The following is a 19,100-nucleotide window of genomic DNA, read 5'->3' as shown; positions in this document are numbered from 1 at the left end:
TTGAGTTTTATACAAGTGGCAAAATTTGTTGAAACCAAACACTGGCTGGGGGTGATCGACATCAAGCAGCCTTAAGAGTCAAGCTCCGGGCAAATAAAGAAAGACTTCGAAATTGCTGGACGCGAATCCGAAGGCGCCAGGGAGAGAAGCAAAAATTTGTAGCGCTCAATTTGACGGTTCAGGGCTTTGTCTGAGCGTCTAATGGAGTTCATGAGAGATATACCGACAGGGATTTCGGGTGTGAATGTAGAGGCTTCCCCTGCGCAGCAGAAGCGACAGCATTCACGCTCTTGCGACTACATGGGTTCCGGGGTGAACAAGCGGCGACTCGGGTCTGGTATATCGGGCGCGGCTGCTGCGGCGGCCGCACTGTTCTTAGACAGCGGGGGGTCACCTGTGCGGCGCAAGGATGCACAATCGCCGTCTTATATGCCGACAACTTCGTCGTCCAATTTAGAGGCCGCCGCAGTCGAGAACGAGAACAGCAGCGTCAGACTTTCGGACATATGCATAGACCCCCGCATGGATTCAAGCGCGGATCATAACTGCAAGATGCGGGGCTGTGATCTTGCTTCCAAAAATCAGCATCAAACATTTTCTAATTGCATACAAACAGCATCTGCTGTACCGGGGGCCCCCGCAGGAAACGCGCCCGCTTATTCCGAGCACAGTGTTCCTAATAATGCTGCGCAGACCGAAAGCGGTGAAGCGCGAGCTCCCGTGAATTCCGGTGGGCTTACCGGGCGTAACGATAGAGGCAATGATCACGATAATAACAACAACAATCCCAATGAAAACACTCCTGCTGCGGGCCAAACATCCAGTCAGACGAGTCAGGCACTCGTGCAAAAACTACAAGACATCTACCGCAACATTGTTAAACAAGAAGTTGAACTTCAGGAGCGGTGCTCACAGCTCACCCACTCCCAGACTACGGACCTCAAAAACCTTTGGATAATTTACAAGGTCAACACCGAGCTTATCAACAACTATGTTGCCTTCATCACTACGGCTTTACTACCATCTCAACCCGAGCAAGACCTTTTAATAGGCCAGGAAATTGTCAACATTTACAGAATAGAGAGAAGGCTCTGGGTTCATGGGACTATCACTTTCTTAGATGTGCTTAAGAACTTTTCAAATTTCATGGATCCCGAGGTTTGTTGCCAGTTTATTACACACGTCTTCATATCTATTTCAAACATGCTAGGGGATATGCCGCAGAAGTTTGCGACGCCTTGGTTAGAAAGATTGGGAGACCTGTCTCGTATGGCAATCGCACTTTATCCGTCAGGCTTTATTGACTGGAAACTAAGCGCCGAGCACTGGTACACGCAAGCTCTTTCGCATATTTTTGGACACGGAAAACTATACTACCACATGTCCACAGTACAACAAAATACACTCGAAGCTTTTGTGAACCTGGGCAAAAGTGTCTTCTGCCGCGATACCTTCATCCCATCGCAACAATATATGCAGCTGGTTATTGATAATATTTATCAACGAGCATTTGCTGAAAGGAATGGCGGCAACCAAAGAAATTCTCTGATGGTTGAGTACCTGAAACACAGTGAGGTTATGCTGCTTTCTAGCTTTCTCGAAAGCCCAGAGTTACAAAAAGTTGTTCTCTCGTTTTTCCAGAATAAATTTGGGATTTCTTCCAACAACACAGACTACTTTAGCCATCAGGCTATATTTCTACAAGATGGAGAAAGGACAAAATATTTTTTCAGACACGCGCCAGCATTTGCAGAATCCCATATTTTGCAGATGGTGGGTTTTGGCAACCCCAAAAACCCATTCGCCTTGCTATTCGAACTACCTAAATTCCTCAAGGAACGTAAGGAAAGGAAAGAGAGACGGAAGTCTAAGAGCTCAAATTCGTTCACCTCAATGGAAGCTCCCTCTCCAACTTCGCCTATTGAGTACCTGGAAAGCGTTGACTCGCCCAGGTTTGTTTATGAATTTCCCACAGATCTCGCTATCTGGCAGCAATCATTGAGTCACATCAATACGACCTCCATCAAATGCAGTGCTGTTGTGCTTCAAAAGTTTTTACACGGGCCCTTAGTTTCAGCGGCTGCACATTTGCTTCCATGGGCATACTTTCTGCTTTCGTTAGCGATAAGGATAGACGAATTGCCTAGCCCAGAACTCAAGGATTTTTGGATCGCACTGTGTAGACAGGTTTTTCCATGGAACAGTATTGTCAATTTTTTGAACATGATTATAGCGTTTGCTCTCGACAATGCATGGAAAACGTCGTCCATTGACAACCTGTGCGAACAGTTTGATAGCGTGGATGTCCGCACACTGGTTGATCACTTTAGTCAGAACGAAGACTTGCCGGAGGTTTGGAAGTGTTGGGGCGCTCTCTGGTTCGATGTTATTTCTGACAAATCTGACGTTGTGGACGAAGGTGCTACATACAACAGCGTTCAAGATCATATGTTTGGGGATATGCCCGTTGACGGCATCTGCTTTGATGAAGACGATGAGACGGGAAGTCGATTTTGGAAGCGTGCTTGCCGCCTAGTTTTTATTTTCAAGGGCATTGCACAAGAATTCAATATGGGCCTAACACTGGCCTCAGTTCCCCTACAATCGAGACGATCGTTAGCGGCGGGACATCCCCTCCAAAACTTTTGCTTTAAGTTTGAAGATCCTCCTGTCGACTCGGAGAGCTACGCGCTTATAAGCACCCAGATGCCGGCATTTGAAAACATCAGTGAGAGGAACCTTGATCCAAATGCTCCTCCCGGTCAAAGCATGCTGGAAGGAAAGAGCTTGTTCGAGCTTCCCGGTTACAGACAACTGCATGCCGACCACACGTGCTTCAACAAAACCGGCACGCTAATAACATGCTCCTTGTATACCTCCGGAAGCTTAGAAAAGGGCCCAATACATGGTGGGGACGACTTCAATACGGAACGTTACTCGAGATCAGACGAGCTGAATAAAGCCGATAATCCGCAGATAAAAGAACTCGACAAGATGGAGAGGATGTGGCTTGATACATGTATGAACCCTGAATTTATCGAACAGACGTATGATATGAAGTTCCCATTTGGCGATTTATCGTGTAACTGTGATAGCGGCGTGTCCTACTTCGTTCCGGATGCAACTTCTTGGTTGAGGCATTTTGCCCATGTTTACAAGCTGGCAACAAATGGGGTGCTGAGATTTGCGATATGCCTGACCACCTTCCAGGAGTTGCGGTTTTTGAGGAAGTCGAAGGACGAAAGCGTAGTAGAAGCCGCTACAAGAGCCGTGATTACTGTGCGCCAGCTCTACAGTGAGAAGAGACTTTTGCCTTTACGTTTCACAGGCAACGTCGCGACGCACCTTGAAGAGCATTTAGAGTTTGAAGAGCAGATAACGTGGCGCTCCCACGTCGACGAATTTGTGATTGAGGCCGTCTACAAGGCGCAGAACAAATTTGAAGCTTTAAATGCGCAAGCAAAAGAGGGAGGCCACGACTTCATTCCCACAACAGAGGAGGAGCCGTTCCACTTTATTGCGCTGGTTAGCGATGACACAAACATGCGCCTGAAAGCGCACGCGCAGCGGATCCGAACATTCAGTAGCAGATTCATGTTTGCTGTTTGCAACCAAATTGGCTTAGCGCACCACGCTTGCACGAACTAGACTTACGAAGCATTTAGAACCAAAAGAATTAATTGAATGCATACCTATGTGTTCTCGGCATTGCATCACATTTACGATATATATTGTAACCATAACGTACCCCACCCGATATGTAGCCATGCGGCCGCTGCTGATGCTGCTCCTCCTCTTCGTCGTGCGCGCTGCTTCAAATGACCCGCCATTCGAAGTACCATCGCAGGCCGGGGTAGAGCAGCGCGCTTGCGTTGGAGCTCAGCAGAAGTTGCGAGCCGCTCTTAGGCTCGGCGTCCTTTGTAGAAGGAAGCATGTGCAGTATCAGCACTTCTCTGCCAAGGGGCCCGGCGGCCACGGCCAGGAGCTCTGTTGGCGACAGAAGCTTTGTGTATTGCACGTGCAGTTTTCTGTCGTACTCGTGCGTGGATAGGCCGTGTCGCTGCAGGCGCCGGTTGGTTTCGAAAGCGCTGACGCACTTCAGCAGTCTGTTGACGAGCGCCTTGCCGGCGGGAAAAGCGAGATCGTAGCGTTTCTTAGCCCTAGCGCGGTAGTGCGGCTTGGTGGGCGTCAAATGGTAATCGCTACCGATCACCTGCGCGACGGACCTCAGCGAGCCGTCGTGGCTCTTGGGCCGGGACCGTGATATGGCATTGGACAGCAAGCTCGCGGGGCTCTTGGCGGAGGCCGGCGTGTTTGGAGGACTGCGCAGCTTTTGAGACGCCACAAGCTGGGAAATGTTCACGGGCCGGGGTTGAAGCGGCTTCCTCTCCTTGGAGGCGAGCGTTGATAAGTTCCTGAACACGTTCGAGGCGCGGTCCTGAGCGCGCGTCTCGCGCGTCATCCCTGCGGCTGGAGCTGCGTAGTTGCGATGGCTGAGGGCCGCGGTGCATCCGGTCTTGTCCAGAGGGTCTGTCCGTGATGGGCTACGAGCGCTCGTCGGAGGCGATCTGGGTGGCGGGACGTGGTCACGAGACGTAGATCACGAGATCACAAGAACTTTATCACGTGATATCTAACTGTTGACGAATGTAGCAATCCATCACATGACCAGTGTCACGCGATCGGCTTACATAATCGAGCCTAGCCGGTTCTTGGTCCACAGGCCGGCTTACGTACTCAGCCGCCCTCGCCGCCGCTCCTGCTTACGTCATCTGCGATCGGCAACTGATTCGTCTGCTGTTTCATCGCTGAGCGCTCCGATCCGGCTGCGCCCGAAGCCCCAAGCGGCGACCGCCCGGCCCAAAGGGCCCTATCGCGCCAAAGGCGCAACTGCTCGCATAAGCAACGACAGCTTCCTCGCTCGTAACATCGAACGGCACTGTCTTGAGCGCCTGTGCCACCAGCGCGTCTCTCTGGGCTTGCAAACCGCCAGCAGAGAACAATAAGAGGCACTGGCACAGGAAGTCCGCGTCGGAGCCGATCTCGAAGCCCTTGTCACTACCGACGGAGGATTGCGGAGCTCTCGGAGAGGTCCGGGTGTCAGTTGCGGGGGCAACGACCCCGTGACTATGGCAAAGTACCTGCCGAAGACCCTGGCGGCCCTTAATTAGTTCCATTGGAGCTGAAAACAAGCGGCTTCACGGCGCTAAACACAGAACAATAACAAACTTTAGTCCGGGGTTCAGTTCGGAGCAGGTCGGGAGGCGGGTCGGGCCCTTTAGTGGAGCTAGCCACAAGCGGGAAGACCACGGAGCTTGGAAAATCGTATTTAACTGAGACAGGCGGGCGGTTTCAGGATTAGATATGTGTTTCTCTTTCTCATCCTCCAGTATCTCAAGCATTACAATCGTACATGGATTGTTAGCTAACTATCGAGAAGCCTCTACAAAAAAATTCCAAAGTTCGCAGGAACCGCTAAGATGAGTCCAACCAAGACCAGAAACCACGTCTCCGCCAAGGACCACATTAGACAAGAGCTCGCGCTGGGCGAGGAAGTGGTGACGATCCGGCGCAACGCGCCCGCAGCGCTGCTGTACGAGGACGCGCTGAAGGAAAACAAGACGACGATCGCGTCGTCGGGCGCGCTGATCGCGTTCTCCGGGTCCAAGACCGGGCGGTCGCCCAAGGACAAGCGGATCGTCGACGAGCCCACTTCGACGCACAACATCTGGTGGGGCCCGGTCAACAAGAAGTGCTCGGAGAAGACCTGGCTGGTGAACCGCGAGCGCGCGGCCGACTACCTGCGCACGCGCGACCACCTCTACATTGTGGACGCGTACGCGGGGTGGGACCCACGGTACCGGATCAAGATCCGCGTGGTGTGTGCGCGCGCGTACCACGCGCTGTTCATGACGAACATGCTGATCCGGCCCACGAAGGAGGAGCTCGAGAACTTCGGAGAGCCCGACTTCACGGTCTGGAACGCGGGCCAGTTCCCGGCCAACACGCACACGGACGGCATGACATCCAAGACCACGGTCGAGATCAACTTCCAGAAAATGGAAATGGTCATTCTGGGCACCGAGTACGCCGGTGAGATGAAAAAGGGCATCTTCACGGTCATGTTCTACCTGATGCCTGTCAACCACAACGTCCTGACATTGCACTCGTCCGCCAACCAGGGCATCCGCGACCAGGATGTGACGCTGTTTTTCGGGCTTTCCGGTACGGGAAAAACCACTCTCTCTGCGGACCCTGCCAGAAAACTGATCGGGGACGACGAGCACTGCTGGTCCGACCACGGCGTCTTCAACATCGAGGGTGGCTGCTACGCCAAGTGCATAGGACTCACCGAGGCCAAGGAGCCCGAGATCTTCAACGCCATCAAGTTCGGCTCTGTCCTGGAGAACGTTGCATACGACCCGCTGACGCGCGTGGTGGACTACGAAGACTGCGAAATCACCGAAAACACCCGCTGTGCATACCCCATTGAGTACATCCCCAGCGCCAAGATCCCTTGCCTCGCGAACTCGCACCCCAAGAACATAGTCTTGCTGACCTGCGATGCCTCTGGTGTTTTGCCACCTGTTTCCAAACTGACCCCAGCACAGGTCATGTACCACTTCATCAGCGGCTACACCTCCAAAGTCGCTGGCACCGAAGAAGGCGTCACGGAACCGGAGGCAACCTTCTCCTCTTGCTTCGGACAACCATTCCTGGCTCTTCACCCGCTCAAGTACGCCACAATGCTAGCGGAGAAGATGTCTCAACATAGAGCCAACGCCTGGCTCATAAACACCGGCTGGACCGGCGCCAGCTTCGTGGATGGCGGAAACCGCTGTCCACTTAAATACACCCGTGCCATTCTTGACGCCGTCCACGACGGCTCACTGGCCCAAGAGGACTTCGAGACGCTGCCAACTTTCCGCCTGCATGTACCACGCCATGTGAACAACGTGCCAGAGCATATCCTGAACCCTGCCAAGAACTGGTTCGAGGGAGAAACAAAGTACAAACACCGTGTGGGGGCTCTGGCCAAACTCTTCACCGAAAACTTCAAGAAATACCAAGACCGCGCGTCGGCAGATGTCATCTCTGCAGGTCCCGTGTTATAAGTGTTAGTCAAACATATGGAGTATGTCGTTATCTCTTGAATACTTGTGTACACTCAAATTTATAGGCAACACATTTTAATTTATTATTCTCTTCTAAACCGATCTTGCGACGTGAGTCGATTAATGCCGCGCAAATTGGGCGGGTTCATCTGGCGTCGGGCCGAATTTAAGTTCGTGGGCGCCGGGGCCGTCGTATGCTGGAGTACCTGTCCCTGTGCTTCCTGAGATGCTTCGTAAGTAGGTAAAGCGTAACCATCACCAAGGCTGGTCCAGGGGAATAGCCCTGTGCCAAACCAGAAATGCTGTACGACAGGGAACTTGTTTAGCACCTCCGCGAAGTACATTTTTAGTAGCCCTCGCTGTACTTTGGACCACGTAGGCACCGACCTCGATATATCAAAAAGCATTGGTGAATGCTCTGAGAAGGGACCCGATTTCACTTGGAATATAAAGGAGATGGCCTGGCAGTAGAAGTTGGTTTTTGTATACTCATCAACAATTAGTTTATCCTGCACCTCTCTGGGGGCGATCGGGGCACATTTTCCATCAACCCATTGTGAAGCGCCAAAAATGTATATGAGATGGAAATGGTCATCCAGCCCCCAGACGCCATGGGAGCCCGCAGGTTCCAGGGTGTACGTTAGAACCAGCTTCCTGACCAACGCGTAATACTTGTCAAACAAAAATAGCACATCACTGGCTTGGAAGTCCGCGCCCCAGACGCCTAGCATATCTAGGGCACAAATTTCTGCGAAAAACGAAAGCTCATGGCCAGTACCGTAGTCCAAACGTTCTCGCGAGCCGAAGGCGTTACCCAGGTAGTATTGTAGTTCCACAATACTCTTATGACATGGCTCCGGCAAAAACTTGTGCAGCAGCGCCTCAAGGCTTTCGTCAACTTTATCGTGCCATGTTCGGCACGCTAAGTTCCCGTAGCGCCTGGGACCGGGTAGGGCAGGCGTGCTATCCACAAGTTCCGAGAGCGTTTTCAGAAGTTCCGCGAAGCTGCGTACCTCGTGGTTGGTGCTGGTCTCTGGGATTTTCACACCGCTCATCGAGCTCACATACTTGTGCAGGTAGGACTTCAAGCGCCCCATGGCAACAGACGACTGAAAAACATGGGAACCCCGAGAGTCGAAGATGCGCTTCGTGGGCTCTGTGAATGTCGCTGAGCTTGCATCTATTCTTTCCAAGCTCATCTTTTGACCGAACTGCGATTTTAAGTTGGTCGTTGATGATGTGCTTTCCTGCGATTAAGCATTGTTGAATAGAAACCACTCATAAACTTAACAAAAGTCCCAAAACTACACACAGACTGACCCAAATGGAAGGCGGAGAACCCAAGAGAAGCATATTGCTTCCCAGTAAGGCAGAAACAGCCGGCCGTGACAACATTAGAATTCTAGAGAGCGAAGTGCCCAGCAGAAGTGAGAGAGGGCGTTCCCGAGAGAAAAAGGGATCATCCGCGAACACAGCCGTGCAACACAGGTCGAGGACAAGCAGTAGACTCCGGGGAGATGTCGGATCGTACCTGAAGTGGACTGTGTTGCAGCACGACCCATCCGAGAGGCTTCTACTAGGTACTAAGGAGGGCGCAGAGGCGAGCGATGACGACGAGGACGTCAGCGACGAGGAGCAGGTAAGCGATGTCGAGAACGAGATTGACATCGACGCTGCGCTGGGCTACGATCTCGGCGCCCGGGTGCTTCCCAACTTCACTTCGAGCTTGTGGGACGTGGTGCAGAACCAAAAGCCGTGGGTAGCAAAGTTCAACAAGAGCGTTGAGGGCAAGGACTCCGGTGTCAAACTGGAGGATCTGCAGGGAGGCTACGCGCGTGCAATCAAGATAGTGCACGGGAAACCGCAGCAAGGCGCCGAAGCGAGAGAGGGCCGTTCATACATCATATACCTAGACTTGACGCCCGAGTCGTTCTACGCTTTGCTCTACGTGTTTGGCGCGGTCCTGGCATCCAACGACACACTGTACGTGGTGCACATCTCGCAGCGGGTACCCAACGAACAGCTGCGGGCCAACGTGGAACGCCTGGAGGCCGAGGCGGCGTACCTGCTGGACGCGTCGTCCGCGGCGTTGAACGCTGTGAACGTCGTGCTGCTGTCAGTGTCGCACCCCTACCCCAAGCACCTGCTCAACGAGCTGGTCATAGCGCTGAAGCCCATGGCGCTTTGCGTGCCGCTGTCGCTGGTGCTGTCGTCGCTGCAAAACTACGTGTGTCCCATCCCCACGGTGGTGATCCGGCGCAAGCTGAAGAGATCGAAGAAGAAGGGATTTGAGGAGTGAGGCCGCGCCCGCCACCACGGCCGCCCCCGCAGACACGCCGTGCTGCCCGCTGCGCCGCTGCGCCGCTGCTCGAGCCAAGCCCCAATAAAGTCACGTGCTCGCATCACGCACGCCCAACCACGCTCGCCGTCCGCGCCGCCTCCCGAGCAGGCCCGGCCACGGCCGCGAAACCACGCGACCCCGCAGCCCCGCGGCCCGACACGCCGCTCCCCAGCACCGCGCCCCACGCCCACTGTTGCGGCGAGGCTGACTATCGCTCACTCCGTACGAACAACCGGCTGACTCAAGCCCTGCGATTGCGAGGCTCCGCACCCGACGCCGCGCGGACTCCCGAGCCACCTAACTTGCCCGCTGGGGCACTTCATCGCCCAGAACACGCCTTCATGCTGCCCTGCGCTGCCCTGCGCGCCAGGGACGCGCGGGACAGCTCGAGCATTCTCCACCAATGGCGCATCCAATCTATATATCATAACATACGAATAGACGCCATGCACTTTTTAAGCTTTTCGACCCCGCCCAACGTGGGCGCGCCAAGGTCAAGTCGTGCGAAGTGTTAATGAAACAGCTGCGCTAGCCAATAGACGGCCTCCAGGAGTTCCATGTAGCGCGTTATGTTCCTATATAGGCTTCACTTAGCGCGCACGCTTTCTGTATATATTTCAGCGCGTTTGGATCCTTTTCTCCGGGGCTTTGGCGTCTATTTTCAGCTGTCGGTCTCGTCGGTCATAACAATTAATAATTGCAAGTACAAGGGCCGAAGGTCCGTTCCTCCGAAAGAGTTGCTACCGCCATTTAAAGTATAAAAGGAAAGCAAAATGGGGAGGAAAGGAGACAGAGCGTTTTGATTCAAGACCAAGCATACTTTCAACTCCGGTAGATTGTAGCATAATAGATTCAGCGGAACCTCAGAACTCTAGAAACGGGTTCAGAGCATCGATACAAAACAGTGAAGCGCCCGTGTGTTTCGAACAAGTGCAAGAGCTGACGATCGTGTTGACGGACGCAGCCTCGATACATAGCAGCAAAACCTGGGGAAATAAGCCCGCATACTTGGAGCAGAAGCAAGTGCCGAACCGGATCACACGCGTAAAACTGCGACCTTTGGCGTTAGAATAATTCAGAAAACATGTTTGCCCGAACGGTGTCGAGACGCGTTCTGGCAGGAGCCACGCTGGCGGCGGGTGGCTACGCGGCGTTCGCGCTGCAGAGAGACAGAAGCGCGCACAACGAGGTGCACGTTTCGATCCCGCTGAAGGCCGAGGCGCCCGCCATCCCTTCGCGCTCCGAGCTGCTGGACAAGATGGCCAAGACGGACCAGTTCGACGTGCTGGTCATTGGCGGCGGCGCCACGGGTACCGGCTGCGCCGTAGACGGCGCGACCCGTGGCCTGAACGTCGCGCTGGTCGAGATGAACGATTTCGCCTCGGGGACCTCGTCCAAGTCGACAAAGATGGCCCACGGTGGTGTGAGATATCTGGAAAAGGCGTTCTGGGAGCTTTCGAAGGCTCAGCTCGATCTCGTGATCGAGGCACTGAATGAGCGTGGACACATGCTGAACACAGCTCCTCACCTTTGCAAAGTGCTGCCTATCATGATCCCAGTGTACAACTACTGGCAAGTGCCTTACTTCTACGTGGGCTGCAAGATGTACGACTTGTTTGCCGGCTCCCAGAACCTGAAAAGCTCCTACATGATGACCGCGAGACGAGCGTCTGAGGTCGCTCCTATGCTGGACGCCTCAATTTTGAAAGCGGGGCTGGTATACCATGATGGCTCTTTTAACGACTCTAGGATGAACGCGGCGCTGGCCGTGACGGCTATCGAGCGCGGCGCTACAGTTTTGAACTACATGGAAGTGACTCGCCTTCTCAAGAACGAGAAGACGGGTCGCGTGGAAGGTGCCATGGCTCGCGATCGGGAAACCGGTAAAGAATTCCGCATTAATGCTAAGGTTGTGGTCAATTCCACAGGCCCATTCAGTGACCGTATCTTGCAAATGGACAACGCTAAGGACGGCCTACCCAGGAACGACCTTGTTCAATTCGCGAACGAGGGCCACGATTCGATTGGCTCGCGCGTTGCTGTTTCTAACCCAAGGATGGTCGTTCCATCTGCAGGTGTTCACATTGTTTTGCCAGCATTCTACTGCCCTAAGCAGATTGGGCTCCTCGACGCCAAGACCTCTGACGGAAGGGTGATGTTTTTCCTTCCATGGCAGGGGAAAGTCCTAGCAGGCACCACCGACATTCCAATGAAACAAGTTCCCGAGAATCCTACCGCGACCGAGGCTGATATCCAGGACATCTTAAAAGAATTGCAGCACTACATCAAGTTTCCAGTCAAGAGAGAAGATGTGCTTAGTGCGTGGGCCGGTATTAGGCCATTAGTGAGAGATCCTAGGACCTTAAAAGAAGGCGATGATGTTAGCTCAACTCAGGGACTTGTGAGAAATCACTTTTTATTCACGTCCGATAATGGCCTTGTCACCATTGCTGGCGGCAAGTGGACCACGTACAGAGAAATGGCTGAAGAAACTATTGACGAGGTCGTGAAGCAAGGCCACTTCCAGGCCAAGCCTTGCATTACAAAGAAAATCAAGCTAGCCGGTGCTGAAGGATGGGACCCTAACTTTGTTGCCATGCTCGCTCAAGAGTATCACTTGTCTTCAAAAATGGCAGAGCACTTAGCTAACAACTATGGTACTCGTTCGCCAATTATTTGTGAAATGTTCAGGAGAGATGAGAAAAATCAATTGCCAGTCACTTTCGGCGGAAGAGAAAACGTCACTGTTTATAAGAACGTCAACTTCGATTCCTTCCGTTACCCTTTTACAATCGCCGAATTGAAGTACAGTGTGAAGTACGAGTACACGAGAACTGCATTGGACTTCCTGATGAGAAGAACAAGATTCGGATTCTTGGATGCCAAGCAAGCACTCGAGGCTGTCAAGGGCACAGTGAGCATTATGGGTGACGAGCTAGGATGGGATGAAAATAAGAGGTTATCGGAAATTCAGCAAGCCTCCGACTTTATTAAGACGTTTGGCGTGTGAAATTTGTTGCTTTTTCAAAAACGACACTCAATATCAATATTCCTTTAATGATGATGACACGACATGAAAGGTTAAACTATCTTGTAGATTAATATAATTAATGCTATTCTTTTGGAGCCTTCTCTACTGTTTCTTACTATTAATGGCTGTATACAGATAAAAGGCTTTTTAAGACACATCCCAATGTTATTTTAACGAACCTAATCGTAAAATTATATTATTGCGACTCGTCAATTTTTTCATAAAACAGGACGTAAACGTCACTACTGGAGATGCTGGTGATGCCTGCATCAATGTCTCCGTGATTGATGTCCTTCTTTACAGTCTCGTCGTCGAAGTAATACCATTTTTGCTTCCCCTTATTAAGGTCGTGATCCAAATCTTTGTTCACTAGCGAGGTATAGTGTCCACTGATGAGATTACCAAAATGGTTAGCAATTGCATAAAGGCGATACTTCATAATTTGTTCGTTTTTTAAAACAATGCTCAAGATAAGAGGGTACGTGATCACTTTGTTGTTCTTCTTTGTGAGATCGTAAAAGAACCTCGAGAGATGAATTGTGAGAACCGTGGGCAGAGAGATGAAGTTCAGAGTCTTGATAGTCGTAAGCTTTTTGGATTTCAACTTCTCAAGATTCTGTTGCTGAGAGCTCTGCTTACGAAAGGGGGAAACTGATCGACTTCTTGACTTTGACCGCAACTTGAAAAACCTGCTCCGATTTCCACTGGCGCGAGTGTCAGGATTCAACAAAAACCTCTTCTTTTTCTTCTCTTCTTCAGGCCCTGTCCCCGAAGCACTTGTACCACACTTTGGGCAGTCCCAAGCATTTTCGTTGGTTAGCTGTTCATCGCTTGTGAAAAGATTGATACAATCTTCGAGCCTTACCTTTTTCCTTTGGCTAAAAGTTGAGGTGGAGCTTGGTATCGCCAGTGAAAGAACATAAAATACAGAATAATTGAACGAAGAGTGTCCACAGCGCTGGCAAAATAAACCGTTCTCCATCTGCCCTTGAAAAATGTTATCAATTGGCGAAATACCATTCTCGGAAATGTGTTTTTCGAACCAGGTGTCATATTCTTTCTGGTCAACATCCAGTTTTTTGTCATCATGGAGCAACAATCCTGGATAATCGTTAGCAACGCGATTTGATTCAGAAAGTTCATCGTGCAACTGGCTCAAAAGAAATAGCAGGAATTCTTGCGTATCTTGCTGGTCGTGAGGAATCCTAAAATCCGGACGAAGGGCGTTACAAGCTTTCAAAAACCCCGTGGGTACAACAGAGCACCCCCCATTCATATACATCTTTTTGAAGAGCACATTAAAGTACTTTGACAATTGGTTTGGATTTGTGTATTTCCTGGAGAAGTAATGCTCATACTTTGTTGACAAAAAAAGATCTCTAAAAGCTTTGGTTGCGAAAAGACATTGTAACATACTATTGACATAGCATGTACATCCTATGTTCCTGAGACCTGTGATAGAAAGCGCCACGTATTCGTTAGGGCTTTGCTCAATCGTGGGAATGGCAGTGTGTTTGGAATAGTTTCCATTGCCCGATAGAGCTGGGACTGAATGCTTTTGAATCTCATTTTTATCTCGTGTATGGTTTTGAGATGATGCTGGAAAGTGGTCCGCTCTCTGCGCTTGAACAAGCGGAGTAGGAAAGGGTGCACGGTTATATGGTGTTTTCGTCATTTCTTCAGTCTTAGCTATTGGCGGAGGGGGCGGAGGTATACTAGGTGGCGCAACAGGATAATGCTCAGGTAAGGAGTGAGAAGTGACTGGCGCGTTTCTCCCGTTGTTAGTGGAACTGTAAAGAAATGCATCCTTGTCGCAATACGCCTGGGAAGACTTTGACAAGAATTTCTTCCACTGCTCGTATCCGCCTAATAAGACCTTAGGCGTGCACTTCAAGTTCTTGTTTGAGGTATAGATTAATTGGAAGAACACTAACTGGTAGTCGAAATCAAGTTTCATGAACGTCTTCATATCGGTGTAATAAACAATATATTCAAATTGGGACCTCGCATTTAGTAATTTGTTGTCCAGTGTCCGTTCCAGTTGCACGTCGGACTCAATCGGCGAGCCTTTATTCTGATTCCAAAGCAAAGTTGGATCCACGTTCAAAAGGTTGGGAGCCAAAATATGGTTTGTTTGAAAGCGCTTGGAAAACCTTAGATCGATTAGCAATAAATTGTCACGGTCTTGAGAGCACAAGATGCGCATGAGTTGGTCGCACGTCACTACTGATTGCTTCTGTAGCCGTGCCAAGTTAAAAGTGAAAGCGTCATAATCATCGTTGGACATATGAACCGAATGGTACGAGTCCTTCCTATGCGTAGCGTAACGATTTATTTTTTGGTCATTGAAGTCACTACTGTTGGAGGCTTGGGTCGTTCCTAGCTTTCGACTAGCTCTCGCGGGAACAGAACTGCGACGAGTCCGAGACCCCCCCAAGCTGAGAGCATGAAGCTCGGGTTCCTCAAATGGAAATGAATGCGATTCATTATGTATCTTCGGGAATTGCTCGTTTGATGATGCCGAAGATGTAGAGGAATGATGCGAGCCCAAGCTAACTTTCAAATGGTCGTTAGGCTCTAGTTCAGGCGCCGTCCACATCGTAGTACCGTTTTCAAATTCTGTCTCAGTAGGGGCGTCAGGTTCTACGGTAGCACTATTCGCTTTTGACAGCGCTTGAATAGTCACCGGCGATTTTCCATATGGAACCGAATATGCCCTTTTGCGCATGATTCTTGCCGTTTCAACCTCGTCTTTGCTCATTGACTCTATAACTTCCGTGACCATGAGAAGAACGTTGGTCATATTTGCCTCATCCTGGTAGTATTTCTTCAGATCTGCATAGATAGCGTAGGACTTATCTCTGGATTGAAACTGGATCGAGTGCGGTATAATGAGGTAGATGTAGAAGCAACCTGCAACGAAAGCAGTCAGCAGATCTTCAGCCTGGTTTGCGGCTAATGCATGTCGGTAAGACTCGAACAAGTACTCGGCATGTTCCAAAAGATCTATCAACTTTTCGAGTCTCAGCTTGGGGAAGTAATGCGCGATATCTTGAGTGTAGACATCTTTAACAAATTGAAGCAACTCATTCGAGTATTCTGGAGAGTACAGCCTGTTCATCCGCGCACTTTCTAGACCGACCCGGCACGGCTCGAGCGCTTTTGGGACGTGATTAGCTGGAAGGCTTTGATCATCATTTAGGATCTGGCGAAATTGAATAATTTTGGAAATCGTTCTGCATGATCCACGTTGGTAGAATAAGCCGATCGGGAAGTTTTAACAATGCATTGACCTATCCGCCCATTGTGCGAGGAAGATAGCGGGGCGTACTTTACTGTCGCTAGCTGCTGCCTCCTTAAGTCATAAACCTTCCTTCAATTAAGGCCTGAGAAGGGCGTCGCTAATGCGAGGGACCAAGCAGAAAAAACTTGGTCTCAAAATTCTAAGCGAACTCTCCCTTAAATTCGTGACGCTCGTATCTTATACACACTTTCCCTCCAAAATTTCGTGTGAGCGCTACATATCAATGCAAAATGTGCGCGAGGGACTCGAGACTTTTCATTCGCAAGATGTAGTTGCTTTCAAAGCGCCCTTGCCCAACTTCCGCATAAGCTCTTTCTAGCGCTTGGACTGCGGGATTTGATAGACGCCGCAAGAGTCGTCGTGCTCTTTAAACTGGAGTGACTTATGTGATTTTCTTCGTGAAGAATGGCGCTCAGCGAATTCCCCAACAAGACAGACAATTGGCACCGATGCGCTCATGATAATTATACTGAAGCTGGCATCCACTTGTTATGTACAGGATTTCGTAGCTGATGTTGTTTCCTATAAAGGTCTTCGTTTATTCTGAGAATATAATTCCTTGATTATCAGTGTCTTTATACACATGGCGCCGAAACGAGTTGAAACAACCGGGAGCTTGAAAGTACCGCGCATAAGCAGAAAATTAAAGAAAAGAGTAAACGGCGGATCTCAAATTCCACCAAGGATCACGAGTACATCTCAATAGGCTTCACTTGTGGTCAGAGGCATAAAAATAGCCTTACAGGTCTAAATTTTATGATAACAAAATTTTTGCCTTGAGAGCTAGGGAAGCTGAAAGTCCTGATAGACTGCCTATTTAGTTGCCCATAATAGTCTCGGGCTATGGTACACTTTCAAACAGGAAGTTGCATAATGTTTGATCTCTTCATCAGCTTTGAAGCGATGAGATGAAGGTGTTCGTTGATAGTAACTTACGAGTTTCTTTTATTCACATGAAAATGAACATCGATGAGATGAGTACATGAACAATGAGGAGCGACAAACTGAGCGAAGCAATAGAGCTTCACGACCGCCAAGTTGGCCCAGATGTCGAAGGAACCAGCGCCTGGAAAAACCAAGAAAATCCGCATAGACCCGCTGGATGTGACTCGAAGTCTAGGGTATCAAACTCATAAGCTCAAGGCCCGAAAACCATGGAGTAAGGAAGAAGATGATTTATTGAGAAGTTGCGTAATCACGCACCTTTTAAACATGGGATTCGAGAACGGAATTGAGTCTGTAAAAACGATACAGCAGTCGAATGAAGCCTGTAAGAACATGCCATGGGACGAGATCGCGACGAAGTTCGACAGAAAAGTGCGTAAACCAAAAGATATACGAAAACGCTGGGTCAGCTCCCTAGACCCGAACTTGCGCAAGGGAAAGTGGACCCCGGAGGAAGATGAGCTTCTAATGAAGTCCTTTGAAAAGTGGGGACCACATTGGCTCAAAGTCTCTACCGAGATTCCAGGCCGCACTGAAGATCAATGTGCCAAACGGTATATTGAAGTACTTGACCCTAGTACTAAAGACAGGCTGCGAGACTGGAGCTTACAGGAGGACTTGGCTTTGATCAGCAAGGTCAAGGCGTATGGCACAAGCTGGCGCCGAATATCGCTGGAAATGGAATCAAGACCGAGTTTGACTTGCCGTAACAGGTGGAGGAAAATTATAACAATGATAATGAGGGGGAAAGCTTCTGAGGAAATAACGAAGGCTGTTCAAGAAACATCGCAAGCTCAGGAAGTTCAATCATTAGATCAACTGCGAGAGAGCCTTCGTATGAAGCTCGAAGAGATGAGAGATGAGAGTCCTCGGCTCGACGAAGGTCAGCCCTGTATTGAAGACCAGCTCGAACCTCGGGGTGGTTTCAAATCAGGGTCATCTGTGTGCGGCACCTCCTCGGGGACACAAAGGTCCCCGTCAGACAACAACTCTTTAGAAAAAGGCCAGTCGCTCTTTGAAGATTTTTCGGGAAACCAATCGAGAGGCTTTGAGGAAAGAGAATTTCGAGAAACAACACAGCAGCGTCATCAAAGCCCGCAGGAACAGCAACAGTCATTACAGCTACACCAACAACAGCATCAGCAACTTCAGCCGCAATTCCAAAAGCAGCAACAACAGCAACAACAACCACAACAGCAACCTCAACAACAACAACAACAGCAACAACAGCAGCAGCAGCATCAACAACAACAACAACAGAAACAGCAATCGCTCAACAATAGATTAAATGAAAAACGGAAGCCCCAGTCGTCCGTTTTGGACTGGCGTTTTGCGCTTAACGACAACTTCGGTAATATAGTGTCGGAGGGGATGGTATCGAACTCTGACTTAGTAAGAGAGCTAATCGATCAAGCACGGAAAAATTCTCTTTCGGTCTCAGTTCATCAGCATATTCACAATCATTATGGTACTGTGCCCTCATCATTAAGCACTCAGTCTCAGTCTCTGAGTGGAGAAATACTTAGCCAATTATCACCGTTTGCATTCTCTGGCGATAGGACCGACAAGCTATCTAATGATAGGGGCTTTGATACAGACTTCTTAGGAAAATCACCTAACTACGCAAGCTTGCCTTTAGACCCGCAGAACGAACCCGTGGCACAAAATCGGGCACCTTCTCAAAATTTTCCAGTTTTACCCATGTATACACAAAGGTCAGGTCCTACAAGTTCTGTTGGATCCCGTTCGACCCCTGGCGCTGAACTTGAGGATATACCTCCACACCGGCAATACCATTTCAACTACCTTCCAGCTACTGTAAGGCCTCAATTAGGGTCATCAGAGGCTGGAAGAAGCCCTCAAGTGGGCAAGGTCTCAAACCGAAGCCCTGCTGCGCAGCCCAAAAGAAAAAAAAGGAGGAAGGGCAAAGACGGATCTTCCGAAGGGAATACTCCTAACGAAAATTATGGTTCCACAGGAACGACGCCTAGGGAATCAGAAGTTTCTCCTTCGAACGAGCGGCATTCAAAACAGGGCTCACTTTTAACTCCTGGCGGGGCATCTGCTGCTGGCGAAGAGGATGGCCTTGATTTTTGGGAAAGTTTAAGGTCCCTCGCATCAGTCCCAAGCAACGCTCGTAATAACATGAACGAAGGGCCTTTGGACGAGTATGATTACCTTTACAACTTTTACGAAGAACAGGCAGAAGTTTCTGGTGAAAACGAAATTGTCAACAAGAAGCCAGCACCAAGCCAGCACCAGATGAGCTCTAATCAAAGCATGATGGGATATACTCCACAGGATCCGGATTTGATTCATAAGGGGCTACCATACAATCCCAGTTAGAATGTTGATAATAAGTGT

At 50.0% G+C, this 19,100-nt stretch overlaps 9 protein-coding genes across 9 annotated transcripts; 5 read left to right on the top strand and 4 right to left on the bottom strand.

Moving 5' to 3' along the window:
- Window positions 1–201: 201 nt before the first annotated feature.
- On the top strand, window positions 202–3,648 carry KLTH0E00968g (PIN domain-containing protein; the record flags this gene model as incomplete). The annotated part of the gene is made up of 1 exon (XM_002553484.1): window positions 202–3,648. One exon carries the CDS (start codon window positions 202–204, stop codon window positions 3,646–3,648), a length of 3,447 nt encoding a protein of 1,148 aa, XP_002553530.1.
- A 166-nt stretch (window positions 3,649–3,814) lies between these two features.
- Window positions 3,815–4,462, bottom strand: KLTH0E00946g (KLTH0E00946p; the record flags this gene model as incomplete). The annotated part of the gene is made up of 1 exon (XM_002553483.1): window positions 3,815–4,462. One exon carries the CDS (start codon window positions 4,460–4,462, stop codon window positions 3,815–3,817), a length of 648 nt encoding a protein of 215 aa, XP_002553529.1.
- Window positions 4,463–4,802: 340 nt separating this feature from the next.
- KLTH0E00924g (KLTH0E00924p) lies at window positions 4,803–5,177 on the bottom strand (the record flags this gene model as incomplete). The annotated part of the gene is made up of 1 exon (XM_002553482.1): window positions 4,803–5,177. One exon carries the CDS (start codon window positions 5,175–5,177, stop codon window positions 4,803–4,805), a length of 375 nt encoding a protein of 124 aa, XP_002553528.1.
- A 303-nt stretch (window positions 5,178–5,480) lies between these two features.
- On the top strand, window positions 5,481–7,115 carry PCK1 (phosphoenolpyruvate carboxykinase PCK1; the record flags this gene model as incomplete). The annotated part of the gene is made up of 1 exon (XM_002553481.1): window positions 5,481–7,115. The coding sequence occupies one exon, from the start codon at window positions 5,481–5,483 to the stop codon at window positions 7,113–7,115; it is 1,635 nt and encodes a 544-aa protein (XP_002553527.1).
- Window positions 7,116–7,198: 83 nt separating this feature from the next.
- Window positions 7,199–8,314, bottom strand: RRD1 (peptidylprolyl isomerase RRD1; the record flags this gene model as incomplete). The annotated part of the gene is made up of 1 exon (XM_002553480.1): window positions 7,199–8,314. One exon carries the CDS (start codon window positions 8,312–8,314, stop codon window positions 7,199–7,201), a length of 1,116 nt encoding a protein of 371 aa, XP_002553526.1.
- Window positions 8,315–8,439: 125 nt separating this feature from the next.
- Window positions 8,440–9,414, top strand: IMP21 (Imp21p; the record flags this gene model as incomplete). Its single annotated transcript, XM_002553479.1, has 1 exon — window positions 8,440–9,414. One exon carries the CDS (start codon window positions 8,440–8,442, stop codon window positions 9,412–9,414), a length of 975 nt encoding a protein of 324 aa, XP_002553525.1.
- Window positions 9,415–10,540: 1,126 nt separating this feature from the next.
- Window positions 10,541–12,466, top strand: GUT2 (glycerol-3-phosphate dehydrogenase; the record flags this gene model as incomplete). Its single annotated transcript, XM_002553478.1, has 1 exon — window positions 10,541–12,466. The coding sequence occupies one exon, from the start codon at window positions 10,541–10,543 to the stop codon at window positions 12,464–12,466; it is 1,926 nt and encodes a 641-aa protein (XP_002553524.1).
- A 217-nt stretch (window positions 12,467–12,683) lies between these two features.
- On the bottom strand, window positions 12,684–15,608 carry UBP7 (ubiquitin-specific protease UBP7; the record flags this gene model as incomplete). Its single annotated transcript, XM_002553477.1, has 1 exon — window positions 12,684–15,608. One exon carries the CDS (start codon window positions 15,606–15,608, stop codon window positions 12,684–12,686), a length of 2,925 nt encoding a protein of 974 aa, XP_002553523.1.
- A 1,230-nt stretch (window positions 15,609–16,838) lies between these two features.
- On the top strand, window positions 16,839–19,082 carry BAS1 (Bas1p; the record flags this gene model as incomplete). The annotated part of the gene is made up of 1 exon (XM_002553476.1): window positions 16,839–19,082. One exon carries the CDS (start codon window positions 16,839–16,841, stop codon window positions 19,080–19,082), a length of 2,244 nt encoding a protein of 747 aa, XP_002553522.1.
- Window positions 19,083–19,100: the final 18 nt, after the last annotated feature.

The sequence above is a fragment of the Lachancea thermotolerans genome, assembly GCF_000142805.1.
Source record: "Lachancea thermotolerans CBS 6340 chromosome E complete sequence".
Classification (NCBI taxonomy): domain Eukaryota; kingdom Fungi; phylum Ascomycota; class Saccharomycetes; order Saccharomycetales; family Saccharomycetaceae; genus Lachancea; species Lachancea thermotolerans.
Note: the sequence above shows the minus strand (reverse complement) of the source record. Positions and strands in the feature narration are given on the sequence as shown.